General features: G+C 36.7%; 1 protein-coding gene across 6 annotated transcripts in view; it reads left to right on the top strand.

Annotated features, from left to right (window-relative positions):
• The window catches only part of LOC143023655 (tetratricopeptide repeat protein 23-like), a 625055-nt gene that overhangs the window by 492829 nt on the left and 107062 nt on the right, over window positions 1-25164 (top strand). Inside the window, exons 11-12 of one of the 6 annotated variants that reach the window (XR_012966191.1) lie at window positions 9277-10554; window positions 15527-15805. The exons of 3 other annotated variants lie outside the window; for them this stretch is intronic. Coding sequence is in view for 2 of the 3 variants with exons in the window: in XM_076182257.1 (XP_076038372.1) it covers window positions 15527-15542 (16 nt within the window). In the remaining variant the exon portion in view is untranslated. Of the gene's footprint in view, window positions 1-9276; window positions 15806-25164 lie in introns of those variants that run through there. 2 more of the 6 variants (XM_076182258.1, XM_076182257.1) reach the window with 2 other exon arrangements.

Consider the following 25164-nt stretch of genomic DNA (forward strand, 5'->3'; position numbering starts at 1 on the left):
AAGAAATAGAGTTAAGAAAGAAATACAAGAATCAATTAGAACCTACTAATTGCCCTGAGTTGGATGAAAGTTTAGTTGCTTTGCTTGTGAAGCACAATAAAGCAATTGCTTTGCCGGGGGACGCCTTAGGCAAAACAACTGTTTTAAAACATCAGATTAAATTAAAACCAGGAACACAGCCTATTTACATACCCGCCTACAGAGTTCCTCACTCTAAATTAGCAATAGTAGATAAACTGATCACTGAAATGTTATCGCAGGATATTATTGAACATAGTAAAAGTGAGTGGAACTTTCTTTGATTTTGGTGCCAAAATCAGATGGTACTATGCGCCCAGTTATTGATTATAGGGAATTGAATAAGCACACCATTCGTGACAGGTTACCATTACCAGTAATAGGGGACATTCTAAGAAGTTTAGGAACTGAGAATAGATATTTTAGCACTATAGATATCAAATCTGCTTTTTGGCAAATAGAGTTGCATGAAGACTCACGAGAGTTCACAGCATTTTCTACTCCAACGGGACATTATGCGTTCAAAAGAATGCCATTTGGGTTATGTAATAGTCCATTAACTTACATGAGATTAATGAATACAATTCTAGATGGGTTGTTAGGAAACACTGCCAGTGTATTCCTAGATGACATTTTAATAGTTTCCCAGACAGCAGTTGAGCACTTTAAGAAATTAGATTTGATATTCTCAAGACTAGTTGAAGCAGGATTGAAAGTGAAACTTGAAAAATGTAAGTTCTTGCAAGACAGTGTTATTTATTTTGGACATAAGATAGACAGACATGGACTTAGTACAGTGAATTCAAAGGTTGAAGCAGTCAAGAATTTTCCAGTTCCAACCAATGTAGACAAGGTTAGGAGCTTTTTGGGATTGACAGGATATTATAGAAAATTTATTCAACGATATGCTGACATTGCTAATCCATTAAGTTCTTTGTTGAGGAAGGACTCAAAGTTCATGTGGGGACCTGCACAACAGGAAGCTTTTGACAAGTTGAAAGATAAACTCACAAGTTCTTCAATTTTAATATTTCCAGACTATGATAAAGAATTCATTCTTTGCACTGACGCATCTCACATAGGATTAGGAGGAATACTTATGCAAGAGAGAAATGGAACTATGAAACTAATAGCTTACACTTCAAGACTTTGTAATAATGCAGAAAGAAACTATATAACAGAAAGAGAAACATTAGCAGTGATATATTCATTAGAAAGTTTTAGAGATATGATACTGGGATATCCAATCAGAGTATGGACTGATCATACAGCTATTCAGAACGTATTTAAGCATAAGAATCTTAGGGGCAGACTTGTTAGATGGTTTGCGTTACTTCAGTGCTATGAAGTTAAATTTGAATATATTCTGGGTAAAAAGAATGTTGCGGCAGATGCACTTTCTAGAAACCTTAGCTAACCAATGACAGGGTTGATTAATTTTGTTTGTAATATAGAAGAGTAAGTAACTTTAGATGAGTAAATGCTAATAAGAGAACAGAGGGATGATAAGACGTGACTCATTAGTCAAGTACTTGATGAACCCAAGAGGAAAACCTCCAAAACTACCAAAGGGGTATAAGATAGAGGAATTTCATTTAATGGATTTTTGTATAGAAAAACAGTTATAAGAGGGAAAGATATTTCTTGAGGTCCACAAACTCTTGTAAAAGAGATATTGAAGTTACTTCATGATAGTGATTGTAGCTCACATCCAGGAAAAGATAAAACTTATAGACAAACACAACTTAAATACTTTTGGCCAGGTATGAAGAAAGATATATATAATTATTTAGAAAATTGTTGAAATGTGTTAAGGTGAAAGGAAATACCCCAAAAACAGCTCCTATATTTACTTATCCCATTCCACAGAAATGTTGGGAAAGAGTTCACATAGATACATTGGAGTTACCTATGTCTGAGAATGGATATGAATATGTATTTGTTGCCATTGATTATTTTTCAAGATTTTGTATTTTACAACCCATTCCAAATAAGCTGAAACTATTGCTTCAGTAATCTATGATCAGGTAATCTGTAATTTCAGTACACCTAAGATCTTAGTTTCAGATAATGGAACTGAATTTAATATTAAAAACTTAGAAAATTTATGTAGTTTATTTAAGATAAATAAAGTCAATATCTTAATGAATCATCCACAAAGTAATGGAGTTGTAGAGAGGTTAAATAAGAAAATTATTACATGTCTTAGAAGTATGATAAGTCCTCATAGTATAACTTGGGATACTTGGATTCCTTGTGTTAAATGTACTCTGAACAACCAAATTAATATAGCAACAGGTGAAACACCTCATTTTATTATTTTTGGGGAAGACAAAACTCTTCCATATGAAATCTTGACTGCAGAGCAGAAACCTGTGTATAATATAGATGATTATATCTCAAATAGAATAAATACTTTCCAAAGTATTCACCAAAGAGTTAGGGAACATATGCAGGAGTATTCACAAGAGATGAAAAAGCAACAACACAAAATAGCACATAAACTAGAATTGAAAATAGGAGATTTAGTCATGGTCAAACTACATTCACCCTATAATAAACTTCCACCAAGGTACTCAGATCCATGTACGGTGATTGATTCTGCAGGTGGAAATAAATATAAACTCATACATTTAGAAAATAGGGAAGAATTGATAGGCCATTTAGATGATATGAAGAAAGGTTGCAGATCTATGAAGATGATTGTTATGATACCCTATGTATCAATTATAATCAACCAGAAGAGTATAGGGAATATATTAATAATATACTTTGTGAATTGAATATCAATCTTGATGCATTTTACAGATAGTATTGATTTGACCATTTGTATGTACCTGGGATGGGAGACCTAAACTATTGGAACTTAGTGTCAGGCCGGGACATGAAGACCTTGGATCTGCTGTGGTCAGACTTGGAATCTTACCAATTCATATAAGTGTTGATTTATTTTTGAAGCATTAAGAGTGTTTGAGAAAAAAAATGAATTGTGTTCACAAAAATAATTGAAATGGAAGGAGAGACACTACAAAAAATGTCTAACTCTAAAGTAGTGAGTTTTGCAAATATGTTTGCAAATTATTTCATATTGCAAAGTAATTTGGGAGATGCTTTATTATTTAGACATGTATGTTATTTACCATTATTCTGCCTGAATTATTATTGTGCATTTTGGAGAGTTGCTCATATCTTTGATATGTATATGTTTGATGTGTTTTACTGATACCATTTTGCCATTTGCAAGGTTAGATTACATTCTTATATATATGACGATTTCCAAGTATATACTAGCGAGCCCTGTAAGAGGGTAGTAGATATCATTGGTCAGGACAACCAAGGGTAGCTCTCAAGCCCTGTAAGAGGCTGGTAGATAGAGGTAGACATTTAGATAGAAGGGTAGGTGGAGAGGAATGTAGATTTTATATTCATTTCATATTCGGTTGTTATGAAACAATATTTTTTTTTATCATTGAGATAATTACACCCAAATCTTTTTCGGATCTCTCCTTCTTTACCTCCTTGGTTCCAATTTCATATTGTCCTGATAATCTATTTTCACTTTTACCAAACTCCATTATGCTACACTTGTTTATATTAAAGTCCACTTCTCATTTCTGACTCCAGTTCCATACCTATTCAGGTCTTCCTGTAGTGATTCGCAATCCTTTTCAGTTTTTACTTTCCTTAACAGTTTGGTGTTGTCTGCAAAGAAGCTCATGTAACATTTCACATCATCATCCATGTCATTCACTTAAATAGCAAACATTATTGGAGCCAATACAGATCCTTGTGGTACTCCACTGATCACCTCTTTCCAGTTGGAATATTTTTCTCTGAGCACTACTCTCATCTTTCTACCAATCAGGAAGTCCTCCATCCATTTTAGTAGGTTCCAGTTTTTTTTTAAATAATTTTTTGTGTGGTACTTTGTCAAAAGCTTTTTGTAAGTCCAGGAAGGCACAATCAACCCATCCATTCCTTTCTTGCACTATGTCTATTAATCTTAAGTAGAAACATATTAAGTTTGTGGTACATGATCTTTCTTGTCTGAAGCCAAATTGTCTTGGGTTTATTATATTATTGTCTTCCAGGTGTTTTACCTATGTATTCTTGATGATTTTCTCACAAAGTTTGGCTATAGTACTTGTTAGTGAGACTGGCCTGTAGTTAGTTGGTTCTTCCTTGTTTCCTCCTTTATATATTGGTACAATGTTAGCATTTTTCTAGTCTTTTGGTATTTTTCCTTCTTTAAGTGAGCAACTTATTATGTTATGTATTTTGTCCGTTAGTTCTTTGCATTCTTTTAGAATCCAATTTACAATTCCATCTGGGCCATATGATTTCCTGACGTCAAGGTTTGATAGATGTTCCATTATTTCTTTTTGTGTTATTATCTTGCTCATGGGGGGAGATCACCTTTTATTTCCTTCATCCCAATATTGTGCTTTCTCTCCAGTGAAACAGATTTGAAATGATTATTCATGACTTCGGCCATTTCTAAATCTTTTGTGTATTCTATATTCCCTTGGCCTAGTTTTACCATTTCCTGTTTGTTTTTAAGTTTTCCATTCACGTATTGATAGAATAGTTTGGGTTGCTCTTTGCATTCATCTATAATGTCCTTTTCATGGTTCCTTTTTTCCTCTCTTTTCACTTTAACATACTCATTTCTATAGTTTATATGTACTTGCCATTTTCCAGGTTTTTTATCTTTTCTCCATCTTTTCCAAGCTCTGTCCCTTTTATCTTTTGCCTCACTGCATCTTCTGTTGTACACTCTAGCTTCTGTCTTGGTATGTGCCCCTTCAATGTAATCATCCTTCAAGATATTCCATTTCTCTTCCACTTGTCTCTTCCATGTAAAATTTTCCCCACTTTGCATTCTGGAAGAATTTCTTTAATTTTGCAAAGTCTGTTTTACTGTACATCAATCTTCCTTTCCTATGCTTTTCATTTCTCTCCATGTATATTTCTTCCTTTAGTTCAGTCTCAATGAGTATATGGTCATTCTTTCCAATTGGTGTCTTGTATTCAATTTTATCCACAATTTCAGGTTGTGTTGTATTTACCTATACAGGAAAGGGACAATGCTTGTTGGGTCCTGTTTCCTATTCTCTAGTTTATCTATCAAACCTAGCCTCAAATTCATGTACAGTTCCAACTTAACCTATATCCTTGATTTCCAACTATCATATTGTCACAGACTAGCCTGTGTATTTGAGTCTTGGTCATAATTTGAGCAGTTCCACAATTCAGTATTTATTATGACTATTGTGCCTTTTAAAGGGAACTTTCACTTCACAAGGACAACAAAATGGTGAGGTGCAAAACTATTTAATTCACATGATATAAAAACATAATTTACCTTAGGATGCACACAGGGTATGAGTGAGGGAGTCCAAGAGAGGCCCCTGCCCGCATCTCTTAGACTTATACCAAAACTGCACAACACAGTGCCAGCGGCAAGTGCCATTTTTTTTTTTTTATAAATATAAACCTAACCTACCTCTATTTGCTTGGCTTCACACAATCTATTCACTTTATTTTTGTGTGAAGAAGGCTTACATTTGATCAATTTTTAGTTATCTAACAAAAAAGGAGAACACCTATAATAATGCAGATACTACGAGTACTACTTCGCTTCATCATTCATATCGACTTCCGACTTTAGACAGAAGTGCCCATGTTGTGTACTCCTCCACCACTGGTTTGTAAGTCTTCCTGTAACCGAGACATTTATATGAGAAAAAACGTAGTTCAGGTTTATATCTTATTATCTAATTTAAGATAATCTACTACCGGTAATTGGTTTAATTTAATGTCATGTTCCATGACACATCACTGACACAATGGACGCGGATATGGCGCCAAGCCACATCATAGCTAGGGTCACAGCACCTGCTTTCTAGGCATTTTTGGGCTCTCTCAAACCTCTGTCCTCACATTCTGTTCACACCCAACTTTATTGTAAGTTAAAAAGCCATTTTGTAAGTATGTGAATTAAATAAGTTTTGCACATAGCCACTTTTCCTATCCAAGAAGTTGAATATATCTATAAAAAGAGGGCAAAGTATTGTTCTGGCCTTTGGATTGCAGGAACTGTTCAAATCACAACCATAGATTTGAACCATCAACTCACACAAAGGCTAGTTCATGACATTAACATCAAAAGTCAGTTTCATTAAGGATGTTGAGCATAATGGCTTCTGCTAGAATGCGGTTTATGGTGCCATATTCATGTCTCTTTGTGTCAGTAACGTGTCATGGAACATGACATATCCCCCTTCCCTTGATAAAAGAAATTTTAAGCCTGTAAAACAAAGCTTGAACATTTTCTATCATTTCAAGACAAGGCATCAACTACTACATTTTGTTTTCCTGGGATGTGTTGAACACTTAAATCATATCCCTGGAGTGCTAGTACCCACCTGGCCAGTCTGTCATTCTTTGTTTTCCCACCTATGATATATTTCAAAGGGTTACAATCACCTACTTGAATTGTAAGAGGCGAGAAAAACAGGACGGGGATTAGGACTAGGTAACCAGTACCCTAAGGTTTGGGTCTTTTAATGTGCATGAATGTAGTAGAGATGAGAGTAAAAGGAAAGAGATAGGTAGTATGTTTGTGAGAAGAAAGATGGATGTGTTGGCTTTGAGTTAGACTAAGCTGAGAGGGTTGAGTGTGAGTTTGGGAGTGTAGTAGGGAGGTTCTCAGGAGTGAAGAGAGGACGAGGGAGAAAGGGTGGCTATACTAGTAAGTGAAGAGATAGGTAAACATGTAGTGGAGTGGAAGGTTTCTTCAAGTTTAATGTGGATGAAAGTGAAACTGGGAGAGATGTATTTTCTTAGTTGTACAAGTATTATACAGGAAGGGAGCTATGTTCGTGGTGACCCATCTTTGTATCTTTCAGCATGATTTTTTTTTATTAAAATCTTGAAGAGTGTTTGCATACACTGTTTCTTCATCTAAATTATTCCAGGTATCCAGTACTCTATGTGGGAAGGGTTTTTTTCAGATCTCTTCTATAGTTATCCTTTTTGAGTTTCATTGTGTGTCCTCTTGTTTTTCCATAGTCCCATTTTGATAAATGATTGCTATCTAGGATTTCCATTCCTTTCATGATTCTATAAATAGTCAGCAGATCTCCTCTTTCTCTTCTTTGTTCCAGAGTTGGTAGTTCCAATTTGGACAATCTTTGTTCGTATGTTAATTTGGAGAGAGTTGGTGCCAACTTTGTTGTTGCTCTTTGTATTCTTTCTAATTTCTTTATATTCTTTTTAATACTGGGTGTCCATAGTGTTGCTGCGTACTCCAGTTTTGGTCTTATTAGTGTAACTAATATTTTTAGAATAATTTCTTCATCCAAGTAGTCAAATGCCACTTTCATTGACCTTAATAGATTGAAAGTTTCTCCAACTATTTTATTGATGTTTGTCCGGTGTCATGTCTTTGCTGATTATTACTCCAAGGTCTCTTTCTGAGTTCACTTTTTTGACTTCACCAATTTTATAATTTCTTGATATTCTATTTTTACTTTTTCCAAACACCATTATACTACACTTCTTGATATTGAAGTTCACTTCCCACTTTTGACTCCATTTCCAGATTTTGTCCAGCTCCAACTGTAATGATTCACAATCCCTGTTCTTACTTTCTTTAGTATTTTTGCATCATCTGCGAAGAAATTCATATAACACTCTACTCCTTCATCCATGTCATGTATATATATGGCAAGCATGATTGGAACCAACACCGAACCTTGCAAGACACCACTTATCATTTCTTCCCAATTCGAGTACTGTATTTGTCTCTAATTACTACTCTCATTTTTTTTCCCAGTCAGGAAGTCTTCCATTCATTCCAATAATTTTCCTCTGATGCCACCTATTGATTCTATTTTTCTTATTTGTTTTTTGTGTGGTACCTTATCAAATGCTTTTTGTAGGTCTAGAAAGTTATAGTCTGCAAATCCGTCCCTCTCTTGTATTGTTTCTATTAGTCTTGAATAGAAGCAGATCAGTTCTGTTGTATATGATCTTCCTTCTCTAAATCCAAATTGATTTGGGTTCATTATAGTTTTTTCTTCCAGATGTTTAACACATCTACTTTTGATAACTTTTTCACATATTTTTGCCACTGCGCTAGTTAGGGAGACCAGTCTGTAGTTGGTTGGATCTTCCTTGTTTCCTCCTTTATATATTGGTACAATATTTGTATTTTTCCAGTCCCATGGTACCTTTCCTTCTTTGAGTGAATATTTAATCATATATTTTCTCTGTCAACTCCTCTATGCATTCTTTCAGTATTCAATTTGCAATTCCATCTGGACCATGTGATTTTCTGACATCAAGGTTTTTTATTTGGTCTATGATTTCCTTCTGTGCTATGGTTATTTCTTTTATTGGTGGGGATTTCTCTCTCTCTATTCTCTCACAGTTCAGTGAATTTGCAATTGTGAATACCGATTTGAAATGATGCTCACAATTTCAGCCATCTTTAGTTCTGTATATTCATATTTTTCCTGTTGCAGTCTTTCCATTTCTTGTTTATTTTTTAGTTTACCAATTACATACCTGTAAAATAGTTTAGGTTGTTCCTTGCATTTTTCTATTATGTCTCTCATAGTTTCTCTTTTCATCTCTGTGTATTTTTACCTAATCATTTCTTAGTTTGATGTATGTTTGCCATTTACTAATTTTTTTGTCTTTTTTCCATCTTTTCCAAGCTTTGTCTTTTCTATTCTTAGCCGCACTATATTTTTTGTTGTACCAGTTTTTTATGTATACTTTTTCTTGCTTATGTTGTAGTACATATTTGTTCACTCTCTCATTATAAATTTCTCTTAGTATATTCCATTTCTCTTCCATCTTTATTTCTTCATTTAGGAGTTTACCCCAGTTTGCATTATGAAAGAATTTTTTAAGTTTCTTAAAATTTATTTTGTTGTACATTAGTTTTCCTTTTCTATGTTTCTCATTTCTTGTAAAGTCCATTTGCTCTTTTCAAATTCTATTAGTACATGGTTACTCTTTCCTATTGGAGTTTTGTAATCAATTCTGTCCACAATTTCAGGTTCTGACATAAGTATCAAATCCAGTCTTGATGGTTCCTCATTGTTTCTGCATCTGGTATTTTCTTTTATCCACTGAGTCACTGTGTATTCAGTGGTCATATCTTCTCAACATATTTCTTTTGAATTAAAATCACCCATATTTATTATATTTCCTCTTTCTTTCATATTTTGTATCTTCCAACAGTTTGGAATGATCGCTTTCTGTCCAGATGGGTATTTGTAAGTGCATATGGGCCTGGTTTTAGGGACAACCTGAAGGTCTGCCTCAGAGACTTCTCTATTGACACTGAGTCCTGGGAGATGCTCGCTGCCGACTGCCCCTACTGGCAATGAGCTGTTTCAGTAGGAGTCCGAAGAGCAGAAGAGCAGGACGCCCAGCAAGCCGAATAGAAATGCCAGATGCGAAAGGCCAGAGCAGCCAGAATCAAGAGTGTAACCCCAACCCACTTCTGCCCTACATGTGGAAGAGGCTTTCTTGCCTGAATTGGCCTTGCAAGTCATCTCTGGGCCCATAGGTGCAGCTCAACATCCAACTGAACTGATGTTGATGGTCATATTTGAGAACGAATGATGAACATCATGGGCCTGGTAGTGAGAAGAGTGTAAAAGAAAGGGAGGCTTTTTGGATAGATTTAAATGAGTGCATAAAGGGATTAGGGAGAAACATCAATGTAGTAGTATTGGGAGATCTTAATACTAGAGTAGGAAATGAACCAATAGATGGAGTGGTTGAGAAGTGTGAAGTTCCAGGAAAGAATCATAGTGGAGAATTGATGGTGGAGTGGAGATATGTCTAGAGAGTTGATGGTAGCAAATACAGTGTTTAGGAAGAATGTCAAGCATAAGTACACATGGGAGAGGGTGGTGGATGGAAGGGTGGTAGATAGAGCATTAATGCACTAGTGGTAATTTAGTGGTAAATAGTAGTATAATAGGAAGAGTTAAGGATGTACATGTTCTAAGGGGAGAGAGTGGTGGAATATTAGATCATTTTTTGGTGGAAGGTAAGTTGAGAAGGGAGGATAAATGATATCCAAGAAGTCGAATACATCCATATAAAGAAGGCAAAGTATCACCTGGCCTTTGAGTTGTAGGAACTGTTTGAATCAAGTCCATAAATTTGAAACATCAACTCAAATGCAAGGGCTAGTTTGTGACATATAAATGGGGGCCTTCTGACCAGGATCAATTTTATTCTTCACTGGATAAAGAAATTGGTGTGTGCAAAATACTTAAGAGGAAATAGGAAAAAAGTAGAGAAGTTAGGTTGCCAAGTGAATTCAAATCATGATTGATCATAGTAACAGAAGCACATCTGCCATCTTTGTTTACATTCAGTGCCTCACTATTTCTTTCATTGTGTTCAAAGTACAGTACAGTATAGCCTTCTATTAATAGGATGCCACATTCAAATATTTCAAGCAGCTCAAAAAATAGTCATGACTTCGAGGGATTCTCACATGTAAGAGGGAGATATTGTGATATAAGAGATGATGGGAGAGAGGAATATTATGATATAAGGAACAAAAGGAGAGAGATACTATGATGCAAAAAGCAATAAGAACAATAGATATTATAATGTAAAAGACAACAGAAATGAGAGATGTTATGAGGCAAGGGATAATGGAAGTGATAAGTATTGTGATGTGAAAAGCAGTATTAGTGAGAGCAGAATAGATTATGAAATCAATTGAAGACAAAGGTCTGAAATTAGCATAGGTGATAGATATTGCATGGAGGAAAATAGATTTGAAAGTAGAAAGAGACACAATGAAATCACCTGCAGATAGGGATCAGAATTGCACTAATTTGAGGAATTCCCACAGGTAAGGGGCAGATATTACAGTCGGGAGGATGACAGGAGAGAAAATAGGATAGATGAAGGATTGCCAAGGATCAGAGAGAGATATTACTTGGAGGAAGTTAGATTTGAAGATGAAAGACTTCCACAGGAAAGAGATAGATATTATGACTTAATAGATGATATGAGTAGAATTAGGGAACCTAGAGCTGAATCATGCAGTGAGGTTTATCTTAGAAGAGGGACAGAGACCCTAAGGGAAATGAGCAGGGTTGGAGCAGGACAGCCTACACAACAGTCATTGGGGGTGAGTAGTGAAGGAAGTGTAGTGGACAGTATCATAAAAGCAAGTCATCTTGTCCCCAAATTTATTGAAAAGGATCCAGAATTATTCTTTTCCACATTTGAAGACATAGCGAAACAGGTAGGATGGAAAAAGGACCTCTGGTCAGCAATGATAAGATCTAGCCTAACCTTAAAAGCCATGTGTACACATTGTTTGATAGAGATGGCACATATGATTATGATCAGATTAAGAGTGAAATACTAAAAGTGTATGAGATTTCCCCAGAGTATTTAAAAAAGAAATTCAGGGAAGATAGGAAGGATATCAGTCATGGATATATGGATCTAGCCTGGAATATAAGGAGTGATCTAGAAAAATGGATGCATGCGGAAAACGCAGTAAATACTGAGAAAGTCCTAGAGGTGATAGCAATAGAACAATTTCTTAACTTACTGAATAATGAAGCCCCAAAGGGAATGGAAATAAAGGGGACACAAGACTGGGGACAAGAAAAGAATGTCAACAAGACAAAGGAGAGGGGAGTTGCAGGAAAGACAGAAGATAATTGCTGTGTAGATGGAGTTAGGTTAGGCGGGACAGACAAAACAGGGGTCAGCCAAGAGTGGTTACCTTATGTGAAAGATGCCAGGATAGGAACAGAGGGGAGTGAAAGGAAGTATGCAGTCAAGGCTCTGTGAGACACAGGGGCATCCTTCACCATTGTGAGGCCAAATGTGATACCAGGATTAGAAAATAGGCACATAGGTCAGTTCACCATGGGATTAACCATCGAGTGACAACATTAGTACCCATAGTTAAGGGGTTACTTGAGATAGATGGTCAGACAGCAAGTGTTGAGGTAGGAGTAGTGGAGCTTCCAGTAAAAGGAATAGACATCCTCCTTGGGAATGATGTAGGCGAGATAGTTCAGGTTAGACTCAAGATGGTAGACGACCCCATAACCAGCAGAGACATACACACACAGACAAAGCTGACATGGCCAAGCCTGTGGTTGTCATCACCAGATACCAGGCCAAGAAGACATGAGAAAAAGACGAATGAGGTGATGACAACTTGGACCCCCTGTTTGATGCAGACACTGAAAATGTGGTCCTGAAGGGGTCACAAAACGAGAATGGCGAGGAAAGAAAGCAGGTAGCAGCAGAAGAGGTAGCTGGAGACCAGGGAGATGATAAGAAGCAGGTAGCAGAAGAAGAGGTGGCTGGAGACCAGGGAGAGGATAGAAAGCAGGTAGCAGCAGAAGACGTGGCAGTAGACCAGGGAGACGATGTCCTAGCAGATGAGTTGGCCATAGATAGGAAGGAACTCATCCGACTACAGCAGGAGGACCCAGAGCTGGAGAAAGTACACCAAGCAGTTAAGGAGGAGGAGCAGGAAGAAGGGAAGTGCAATGAGAGGGAGTTTGTCAGGAAGGATGGTGTACTTCTGAGAAAATACAAAGCACCAGAAAAGGTAGGAGGTGATACTGTTACTCAGATAGTAGTGCCTCAAGTGATAAGGGAGAAGATTGTGAGGCTAGCTCATGAGACTTTGTGCACCCACCTTGGGGTCACCAAAATGAAGCAAACAAATTTAACACATTTCTTTTGGCCTTGGTTGTCAGAAGATGTCAAGAGAATGGTCAGTCAGTGAGTTGTGTGTCAAGTGACTGGGAAGTCAAATGACACACCAAAGAAAGTACCCATGTGCCAGGTTCCTGTCATTGAGGAACCTTTCAGTAGAGTGGTAGTTGATTGCGTAGGACCTCTCCCAAAGACTAAATCTTGGAAGTCATTTCTTCTCAACATAATTTGTCAGGCTACACAGTATGCTGAAGTATCTCCTCCAAACACTAAGGCCAGAACAATCACAAAAGCCTTAATGCCTTATTTTATTAAGATGGGTATGCCTTGGGAGGAACAAAGTGATAGATATTCAAAGGAGCCCTGGAAGGCTTCAATATGAAACATGAAATCATATCAGCATATCACCCCCAAAGTCAAGGGAGTCTTGAGAGGTTCCATGGAACCTTAAAATGCATGATTTGAGCTTTCATGTTAGAATTTGAAAAGGATTGGGATGAAGGCATAGACTTGCTACTATATGCCACTAGAATAACTGTACATGAAGGCCTAGGTTTTTCTTCAATTTACTTAATGTTCAGTAGAACCTCATGAGAACCCCTTGCATCATTATATGAACAAATATTGTCAAAAACAAACAGAAAGAAGTACCCTGTACACCAAGCTAGTGGGTACCAACTTCAAGAAGTTGAGGAAGGTTAGGTAAATAACAAGAAGAAACCTTGAAAAGGTGCAAGGTACCTGCAGAGGTTATTATAATAGAAATTCAGGTAAGAGGGAAATAAAAGTTGGAAAATATGTGCTTGTGTTTCCCCTCAGAGGACCTTATTGCATCCAAGATATGAGGGACCATTTATTGTACTTGAGAGAAAGGGGGTCATAATTATGTTCTTAGAAACCTGATGAGAAAGTCAGGAGTGCAACAAGTAATTGAAGGAGTTTAATGGGATTGTAGAGGAGGAAGCAGTTGGTAAGATCAAGGCAGAACAAGCTGATGGGAACCTTGATTCAGATATTGGACAATATAAAATTGGTCAAAAGGCAGTAAAGAAAGTGGGGTCTGAAAAAGACATGGGAGTAATCATCACAAAAGATATGTCCCCTGACAAACATATAAACAAAATTGTTGGCAAAACCTATACCTTGCTAAGATCAATGAAAGTGGCTTTTACTTACTTGGATGAAGAAATGGTAAAGAAAATACTGGTCATACTGATAAGGCCTAAATTGGAGTACACAGCGACACTATGGTCACCCAGTACTAAAAGGAAGATTGAGAGAATCCAGAGAGCAACTATGAAGATGGCCCCAACAATATAAAAAATATCATATAAAGAAATATTGTCAAAACTAGAACTACTGACTCTGGAACAAAGAGAAAGAGGTGACTTGTTGATCATCTACAGAATTATGCAAGATGTGGAAATTCTTGATAGAGATGACTTACTAAATTGGGATAAAAGAAACTTAAGAGGACATGGAAGTAAACTAAAAAAGGACAGTTATAGAAGAAACCTGAGAAAGCAGCTTTCCCCACAGAGTGGTGGATGCATGCAACATACTAGACAAAAAAAAAAAAAAAATGTGTGCAAAAACAATACAAGAACTTAAGAGTAAACTAGATATGGCAAGATACAGAGACAGGACACCATGAGCATAGCTCCCCTTCCCATAAGATACAACTAGGTAAATACAGAGCTACTGAAATATCTGCTTTTGTTACCTCACACGGGCACTTTCAGTATAAAGTGACCAAATTTGGGATGAAGAATAGTGGTGCATCCTTTCAGCACCTTGTAAATTGCCTAGTTGAGGGATTGCCAGGTGCTAGAGCATACTCAGATGACATAGTAGTGTTCTTTGACACAGGGAGTGATCACATGCACTGGTTAAGGGGTTTACTTGACAGACTAGGACAAGCCCACCTTACTGTGAATCTGAAGAAGTGCCTTTGGGAGGAGAATTATTGACTATCTGGGACATCAAGTCAGCCAGAATTGCATCATGCCGTTAGAGGTCCCAAAGACAAAGTGAGGTATCAGAAGATTCATGGGCATACTTGGATTCTATTGGAGGTACTGTCCAAACCTGGCGAGGTTATCTGCTCCTTTAACCTGCATACTCTTTTATAATCATTTCAGGTGGGATAAGTGCACTGATTTAGCCATTGAGGAGTGTAAGAAACTTCTCTCAAGTTATCCTGTCTTGATGGCCCCAGATTATAATAAGACCTTTTACTTTTTTTTTTTTTTTTTTTTTTACACCAGTCAAGTAGCAGTAGGTGCTATACTTGCTCAGGAAAAAGATGGTATCATGAAGCCCATCTCATTCATGTCTCAGATTCTCAAGGATTATCAGAGGAAATATTCTACCATTGAAAAGGAGGCCCTCAGCCTTGTGTTTAGCTTTGAAGAAATTCCAGATATTCTTAGACAAAAAGGTAATCATTCTGAGCGACCATAACCCCTTGAAGTATATCATAAGTGGTAAGACAAAGAATGACATATGAGCCAGATGGGCATTAGCACTCCATGGATATGATCTAAGTATTCAACATATCACAGGAAAATCAAATGTGATAGCCAATGCCTTGTTGCATCCTGATACAAAATGTGATAGCCTTGTTTCACAGGCTTAAATAATTCTATTTGGGGAAGGGGGATATGTCATGTTCCATGACATGAATGTTGAATTACTTAAAATGTAGTTAGTAAGATGTTTGATTGTAGACATGAGTAATTTAGGCTAGTTGTTCAAGTTACAGGAGATTTGCAAGCTGACAGCAGAGGACTACACAACTGGAGCCTCCTGCCCTCAGAGGTCAGAGGGCTTGTAAACAAGATGATGACACAAAGTAGAATCAACGCTTTTGCAAATTGTATTCCTTCTTGAGTTAGATATTTAGGGATTGGTATTTTGTGAGCCTTCTTGCAATTGCACATGTGCCTGGCACTGGTGTCATGAGCCTGTGGTATAAGAAGACATGTGGGCATTTTTGGGCTTTTTCTGATTTGCATGCCCACACTCTGTTCACCCAACTTTACTGTAAGTTGTATTTTAGTTTGTAAAAATAAACAAGTTTTGTACACAACCACTTTTGATATCCAAGAAGTCGAATACATCCATAAAAAGAGGGCAAAGTATCACCTGGCCTTTGAATTGTAGGAACTGTTTGAATCAAGTCCATAAATTTGAAGCATCAACTCAAATGTAAGGGTTAATTCATTGCACAGATCTGAAGCCAAACTAGCCATGTCTCAGAATGTTAATTTCTTCAAGATATTTGGTCCATTGATTTTTCACAACCCTTTCACATAATTTAATTTCATTATTGTGCTGGTCAGTGATACTGACCTAAAATCTAGTGTTTTCTCATTTTTTCCACTTTTGTGAATTAGCACTACATTTGTCCTTTTTCAGTCAAGGAGCACAATGCCTTCTTCCAACAAACATGTAATGAGACTGTGAATCTTGTCCACTAGTTGTTACCTAAATTTTTTAAGTATCCACTTTCAGATCCCATCAGGTCCTGAAGCTTTTATCACATCCAGTGATACCAAAATATTGAGCACTTCCCTTCTACATTTATATCTTCCAAACATAGTATTTTTCTCCCCCCAATTTCTGAAAATAAAGTGCCCTCTTTTGTGAAGACCAATTCGAAACTTCTATTCATTATTTCTGCCTAAGCTGAGGCCTCTTCAAAGACCTCACGACCCACTATTACCTTGGTGATTACTTCCCCTTTCTCACTTTATGATTTATAAACCTGTAAACAGTTTTGGTTCATCTGTGCATTTATCTACTACACCCCTTTCAAAATTCCTTTTGTTTGCTCTATTGCTACCAACACTTTCAGTTCCCTTCTCTCCTTAATTACTGGTTTTATTTCTGTTAACTGTTCCTTCTATGAAATTTTATTTCTTCATTGACTTTCAACTTCACTTTCTTTTCATCATTGTATAATTGTAAGTCACTCATCTGTAGGCCCCATGCCTCTTTTGTCCTACTTAGTCAAGTACAACTTAGTATCAGTATAAGGTGAATTAAACATAATTTTTTTTCTTCATTTCTTCTGAATAATATTACACCTCTACAACTTAGTTTGATTAAGTACACCAGAGGACTCCCACCTGGGATCCTTATTACACTCACCAAGCCAAGTCTGCTTCAACATCACTGTTTAATTCATCCAATAACTTTGACCATTACAAAAATTGCCACCCTTTATGGGTATGACTTTACTTCCATGCACCAATAATTTCTCTCCTCCACCACCCTTTCTCCAATCAGAAAGACTGTTATACTGTCTCAAGCAATACTGCTTATACAAGCAATCTTGTCCCAAAGAAAAGTGGCTTTAGTGTTATTAATTCATAACATCAGCACCTATATCGATACCCTAGCTTGTGTTTACAAATATTAGGTGGTGAGCGAGATCATGCAACTCTGGAACTCCATAGTGACCATTGTTTCAAAACATCTAAGTCATAAAATGAATTTCTTGCCACCTACCCCTCTATCTACCTACTTGCCTACTTTAATCTACCAGCCTCTTACAGGGCTCAGCAGCTACTCTTGGTTGTCCTGACCAATTATTTCTACTACCCTCTTACAGGTTTCGTTAATATATACTTGGAATATCAATATATACAAGCTAAATATCTAAACTACCCATGCATAAACTGGTAAAATGGTATCAGTAAAACATGTCAAGCATATACATTTCAAAGAAACAAGCAACCCCTCCAAAATACATAAATGTCAATAACAATTCAAGCAGAAAAATGGTGAATAACATACTTGTCAGAAACAACATAATTCAATGTTAAATAGATTTGCAAAACTCACTACTTTGATTAAGAACATTAGATCTCAATAGAGAATGTTATCATCTTTTCAAAGATGTTGAGCAATATACAATAAAAGTTATATACAGTATAGTCTTGTAAAGTGTCTCTTCTTGAATTTCAATTTTTGTTTAACATACAATTAAATTTTTTTTTCTAAGACACACTTATAAGGATGTTATATGCTTCACAAAATAAGAGTTCAATACTTATGTGAATTGTCCTTAAGTATTGGCAAGATTCCAAGTCTGACCACAGCAGGTCCAAGATCTTTATGTCTGACCAAAGTAGAAGCTCTCCTTGACACCAAGTTCCAGTAGTGTAGGTCTCCCATCACAAGTACCCGGTACATACATTTCATCAATAGCAATTTTATCTGTAAAATACATCAAGATTAATATTCAAATCACATATAATATTGTTACGTATCTCTGCAATTAACTCACCTTTTCAATGGCACATGAGCCGTGATCCTGGAATCACGAGTGATGGAAGAAGCTCACATACAATTGTCTGGGTCAGGGAAAGGCAGAAGTGTCACTTTCTTCACTTTATTCTGACTAACAAACTGGAGGATTAACACTTGTGTCTAACACCGGGTCTAAGCTTGCACTACTGCTATCCGGGGTATGGCGGGCAATGCTGGGACCCCCCCTGGCCCCCCCACACATACCCTCGCTACATACCCCTTGCTTCCTCTCCGAATCACACAACAATCACACGTTACAAATCATGCCACGTCCATACTAACCATCCAGGCGCACTATGCAACATTCATTCATGTTCTTTCGCCACAATCTTATTTACATATTGTCCATACTCTTCTGGGTTTAATGTGTCATTAAAATTAATACATAGAGTATCACAGTTATCTTCATCATCAAATTGTATCCTAACCTTCTTCATATCATCTAAGTAACTTATTGATACTTCCTTAGTTTCTAAGTGTATTTATTTCCATCTGCAGAATCAATTACCCCGTATGGACCTGAGTACCTTGGAGAAAGTTTATTATAGGGTGAATGTAGTTTGACCATGACTAAATCTCCTATTTTAGATTCTAGTTTATGTGCTATTATGTGTTGTTGCTTTTCATCTCTTGTGAATAGTCTTGCATATGTTCTCTAACTCTTTGGTGAATACTTTGAAATGTATTCATCCTATTTGAGATATAATCATCTATATTATACACAGGTTTCTGCTCTGTAATCAAGATTTCATATGAAGAGTTTTGTCTTCCCCAAAAATAATAAAATGAGGTGTTTCACCTGTTGCTATGTTAATTTGGTTGTTCAGAGTACATTTAACACATGGAATCCAAGTATCCCTAAGATTTTGTTATTAAATTCAGTTCCATTATCTGAAACTAAGATCTAAGGTGTAGTGAAATTACAGATTATCTGATCATAGATTACTGAAGCAACAGTTTCAGCTTTGTTATTTGGAATGGGTTGTAAAATACAAAATCTTGAAAAATAATCAATGGCAACAAATACATATTCATATCCATTTTCAGACATAGGTAACTCCAATGTATCTATGTGAACTCTTTCTGAAGGTTTCTGTGGAATGAGATATGTTAACATAGGAGCAGGTTTTGGTGTATTTCCTTTTCTACTTAACACATTTAAAAAAAAAAATTCTATATAATCATATATATCTTTCTTCATACCTGGCCAAAAGTATTTAAGTTGTGCTTGTCTATAAGTTTTATCCTTCCCTGGATGTGAACTACAATCACTATCATGAAGTAACTTCAATATCTCTTTTACAAGAGTTTGTGGTACAGTGTTCCCTCATCACTTCACACTTCTTGTTTTGTGGCTTCGGTGCTTCGCAGTTTTTTCCAAAATATCAAAAATAAAAAAATACAGCCATATTGCGGAAAGACGCGTTTCATGTTGATGCATGAGAGAGAAGGTTTCCCTGCATGCCAAACTGTACATGCCACAGGCACTTACACAAGGTGCATGATTGGTTCCCGGTGCGACATCGACCAATGAGAGCATGAGTGGATTTATCCCATGAGCTGATTGGCTGCACGTCATCACAGCCTCACCCAGCATCTTCCCTTGTTGTGTCTCACCAGTCTCGTCCATGCTGTTGACTGTCTCGCATACTGTATCTTAGTGTTGTGTTCGCGATAACTTTTTTGTTTAAGCTATAACTTTTTTTGATTAGTTAAGCCCTTACAATGCTGCCTAAGCACTGTACCTCTGCGAAAGCTTCCTCCAGGGCACCCAAGAGGAAGAAGATGATGACCATCACCGAAAAAGTGAAACTTAGATATGATCAAAGAGGGCAGAAGTTATGCATCTGTGGCACGCCATTATGGCATGAATGAATCTACAGTGTGGTACATCAAGAAAGAGGAGGGAAACATCTGCAAAACTGCTTCAATAACCTTCTATAAGGAAGCAAAACATGTGATAACTCCGCGTAATAAGAGAATTGTAAAAATGGAAGCTGCATTGGCATTGTGGATTGCTGATTGCAGGGAAAAGACAGTGAGTTTGGACACTAATATGATCAGGACAAAGGCCAAAGCTCTCTACAACCAAATCTTGCCTGATGACGACAATGAAGTGGCTGAAGAAAGTCCTGATGAACCTCAAGCCAGCACTAACGCTGCCAGGAGTGATTCGCCTTCTTGAGGACGAGGCTTTTCAGCCAGCAAAGGGTGGTTAAAAAAATCTAAAAAAAGATACAGCCTCAGAAGCGTGCCTCTGTATGGTGAGGCTTGAAAGCATAGTGACATAGTTACGACATTGCCTCATGTCTGTCTAATATCCAGCAAGCATTAAAGGACATGAAAAGGGAGACCATAAATTCTAGCTGGAAGAAATTATGGCTGAACGTGGTGCACAATTATCCAGGCATCACTTCTGATGAAGTTCATCACTCAGCGGTGGAGAAGGTGGTGAGGCTGGCTCACATCATAAGGGATGAAGGATTTGTCGACATGACAGAAAAAGATGTCAGTGCCCTTATCGATTGCCACTCGGACCCACTGACAGATGAAGACCTCCTTGAGATGACAAAGTCTGCAAGTGAGGAAGAAAACGAAGAGGAAGACGAAGAAGAAACTGAAAAGTGTGGCCTTACCCTGGAGAACCTGCTACAATTGTGCAACATGGCAAGGGCAATACAACAATTTGCACAAGACATTGACGACAATATGGTTTGAGCTGTTGAGTTTAGCAATCGTGCTGATGGGGTTATGCCCTTGTATAGGGGAATTTTGAAGCAAAATAAAAACAAAGACAACAACTACCCATTACCATGTTTTTCTCCAAGGTAAAAACCCCAGCTACACCGTCAGCACCTCCAGCAGAAGAGTCTCTGAGTGAACCTAAAGCCTCTATGAGTCAAGTGAGAGCCTCTCCTCCGCCACCAACACAAGCCTCTTTGCCTCTCTCAGAAGGCAATGTTGATGAATGTTAATTACTGTATAATAAGTGTTAATTACTGCATAAGGTTTTATAATTAAAGATTTAAGTAAATACATGTACTGTTGTAATCTTTGTCTCAAATATGTAAAGTATAAATACTGTTTACATATTCTAACCATTCTGGTACCCACATACACATACACGAAAATTCCTAGGGGTGGGGGGAGCAAATCCTACTTCGCAGTTTTTCACCTTTCGCAGGGGGTTCTGGTCCCCATTAACCACGAAAAACGAGGGATCACTGTATTACCAACTGATTTACTGGGCCCCTAGAAATATCTTTCCACTTGCAACTGTTTTTCTATACAAAAGTTCATTAGTCAAATGAAATTCTTCTTACACCCTTTTGGTAGTTTTGGAGGATTTCCTCTTGGGTTCATCAAATACTTGGCTAATGAGTCACATGTCTTATCATCCCTCTGTTCCCTTATTAGCATTTCCTCATCTAAGGTTACTAACTCGTCTATACTAGAAACAAAATTAATCAACCCTGTCGTTGGTTGGCTGTTTCTAGAAAGTGCATCCGCTGCAACATTCTACCCAGAATATATTCAAACTTAACTTCATAGCACTGAAGTACTGCAAACCATCTAGCTAGTCTGCCCCTAAGATTCTTATGCTTAAATAGGTTCTGAATAGCTGCATGATTAGTCCACACTCTGATTGGATAACCCAGTATCATATCTCTAAATCTTTCTACTGAATATATCTCTGCTAACATTTCTCTTTCTGTTATAGAGTAGTTTCTCTCTGCGCTATTACAAAATCTAGATGTGTAAGCTATTGGTTTCAAAGTTTAATTTCTCTCTTGCATAAGTATGCCTTCTAACCCTATGTCAGATGCATCAGTACAAAGAATGAATTCTTTATCATAGTCTGGAAATATTAAAACTGGAGAACTCGTGAGTTTATCTTTCAACTTGTCAAAAGTTTGCTGTTGTGCAGGTCCCCACATGAACTTTGAGTCCTTCCTCAACAAAGAACTTAATGGATTAGCAATGTCAGCATATCATTGAATAAATTTTCTATAATATCCTGTCAATCCCAAGAAACTTATAACTTTTTCTACATTGGAACTGGAAAATTCTTTACTGCTTCAATCTTTGAATTCACTGTACTAAGTCCATGCCTGTGTATCTTAGGTCCCAAATAAATAACACTGTCTTGCAAGAACTTACATTTTTCAAGTTTCACTTTCATTCCTGCTTCAACTAGTCTTGAGAATATCAAATCTTATTTCTTAAAGTGCTCAGCCACTGTCTGGGAAACTATTAAAATGTCATCTAGAAATACACTGGCAGTGTTTCCTAACAACCCATCTAGAATTGTATTCATTAATCTCATGTAAGTTGATGGACTATTACATAACCCAAATGGCATTCATTTGAACTCATAATGTCCTGTTGGAGTAGAAAATGCTGTGAACTCTCGTGAGTCTTCATGCAACACTATTTGCCAAAAAGCAGATTTGATATCTATAGTGCTAAAATATCTATTCTCTGTTCCCAAACTTCTAAGAATGTCCCCTATGACTGGTAATGGTAACATGTCACATATGGTGTGGTTATTTAATTCCCTATAATCAATAATTGGGCACATAGTACCATCTGATTTTGGCATCAGAATCAAAGGGAAGTTCCATTCCCCTTTACTGTGTTCAATAATATCTTGCAATAGCATTTCAGTGAGCAGTTTATATACTATGGTAAGTTTGGAGTGAGGAACTCTGTAGGCCAGAATATAAATAGGTTGAGTCCCTGGTTTTAATTTAATCTGATGTTTTAAAACATCTGTTTTGCCTAAGGCGTTCCCTGGCAAAGCAATTGCTTTATTGTGCTTTACGAGCAAAGCAACTAAGCTTTCATCCAACTCAGGGCAACTAATAGGTTCTAGTTGATTCTTGTATTTCTTTCCCAACTCTGTTTCTTCCTGAACTGAACAGATTGATGAAATTGGTAAATCCACCTTCTCAGTACTCTCATTTAAAATCTTAATGGGTTTTGTACACACCTGAAAACATCCTATTTGTGTACCTTTTCTTAAGACTATATCTTTATTCAAAGTATTAATCATTAATATTTCTACCATGTTCTTATTTGACTTATAAATCCCTGAGTCCAATTTCAAACCTTTTAATCTAATTGATTCTGGGATGGTTAAAATTTCAGAGTCTACAGTGATTCCTTTCAAATGCACTTCTACCCTGTTAATTACTCTGGAGTGTAATATGTTGACTTTATTACACCACCCACAATTTGCAAGGCTTCATTTGTAGTTGATGAATTAGTAATTTCTGGGATTTCTTAAACATCTGAGTTGGGGACACTATATGAGGCTTTACTTTCTGTTGGTCTGGACCGCTCGGCCTTGTTATCTAAAATGAAAAATTTATCTTTCTTATCTATTTCTAGGGATTCTTTGATTCCTGTCACTGGTCTTAAGTCTGGTTGATTCAAAAGTGGGATTAACTGTGATTTCACAAAGATCCCTAAGTCAGCAGGACATATGACCATGTTCTCTTTTCTCATAGTTGCAAATCCTATCAATAAATCTCCTGGAAAAACAGATTCTTCTACAACTATCACTGGAATGTGAAAATGTTCATTTGTATATAAGATGACTTCTAGTTCAACCTTACCTGATGTTTTTAACTGATTTCCAGTTACTCTGTGCAGTGAGTAATGGATTGGTTCCAAGATTTTCATGCCTGGTTTTAACTGGATTGAAACTCTACTAGTTATAACATTAACTACAGATCCTGTATCAATAAATATTTGAGTAGGTTTATTGAACACTCTACCAGCAATGAGAGGTCCTACAGAAGTCCTTCCAATTGTAATTGTCAGTTTATAAATATCTTTTATGTTGGAGTTTTCTTTCACCTTTCTATCACTCTTATCCTTAACACAATACTGTCTATTTCTATATATATGGGGAGTTCTGTAATATTGGTTTATTCTGTGTCTGGGGGTTTTCCTCTTGTTATGGGGTGCATATGAAAATTTCTACATTCTGGTGTTCTATGTCCTATCCTTTGATGATACAGAAAGGTGGGTTTCTACAACTGTATTCATTATGACCCTCATATTTGCGATTTCTACAAATAGTTCCATAATAACAGTCTTGTGTTCTATGCCCCCAAGTATTACAATTGTAATGTACAATTCTAGCATCTTTTGATGAGCTAACTCATGTCCAAATTCTCTTTTCCTATACTCACTCCTAGAGTATGTAGTTTCTATTGTCCCACTGTCGTCACATATGGATTTATGATTTTTGTCTCACTGTACCCTTGAAGAAGATAATCTACCTCCCCTAAATTTAGTTGACTTGAGATCTTTATACAGCTTTTCTGCTATTAAGTCATAATTTTTTTTTTGTTAAGCCAAATGTGATTAATTTCATTACCTAGGAAACTTTCATTTTGTCACTAGATTTTTCTATCCAATCTGAATCTTTTAAAATAGAATTCATGTCTTTTGACCATCTATCTAATCTTGCTAAATATTCTGTGTCTGATTCACTTGTTTTAACTTCTTTGAACATTCTAATCAAAGACCTGATAGGTTCCTGATCACACTTTGACATAAAATGTTTAATGAACATTTTTTTATACTCTTCATGTTTGTTGATATCTTCCATTTGCTGGAAATTTATGATAAACCTAGCTCTACCCTTCTCAGGATCTACATTCTCTTTTAAAATTTCTATTTTTTTTTTTTTCATGTTATATTTTTGCTTACAATTAAAGTGTCAATGCTGAGGAATTTATTAACTCCTAAGGTGTTTTCAGCACCGGTGAATTTGGGAATATTAATATTCAAGGTATGAACCTCATGATGCAAGACATTAGTGTTATTCATACCTTCAGTTTTTAAAGTTGATTTGACTTGACTGTCTCCACATAGTCTTCCTTACATACATCAACCTTGTTGTTCCTTGTCAGTCTTTGTTCACTGCTGCTTTGTTGTGGCTCATTCCCTGCTTTTTAGATTGCTTTGTAGATCACCTTGTAGGTTGCCTCATTCACTCGTAGTATGAAGACTCCTCGTTCCTTGTCCTTGAAATTAACATACACATTGGTTGTGGTTGTACACTAC

This window comes from Oratosquilla oratoria, unplaced genomic scaffold (assembly GCF_046742065.1).
Source record: "Oratosquilla oratoria isolate Oo_2021 unplaced genomic scaffold, ASM4674206v1 SCAFFOLD54, whole genome shotgun sequence".
Lineage (NCBI taxonomy): Eukaryota > Metazoa > Arthropoda > Malacostraca > Stomatopoda > Squillidae > Oratosquilla > Oratosquilla oratoria.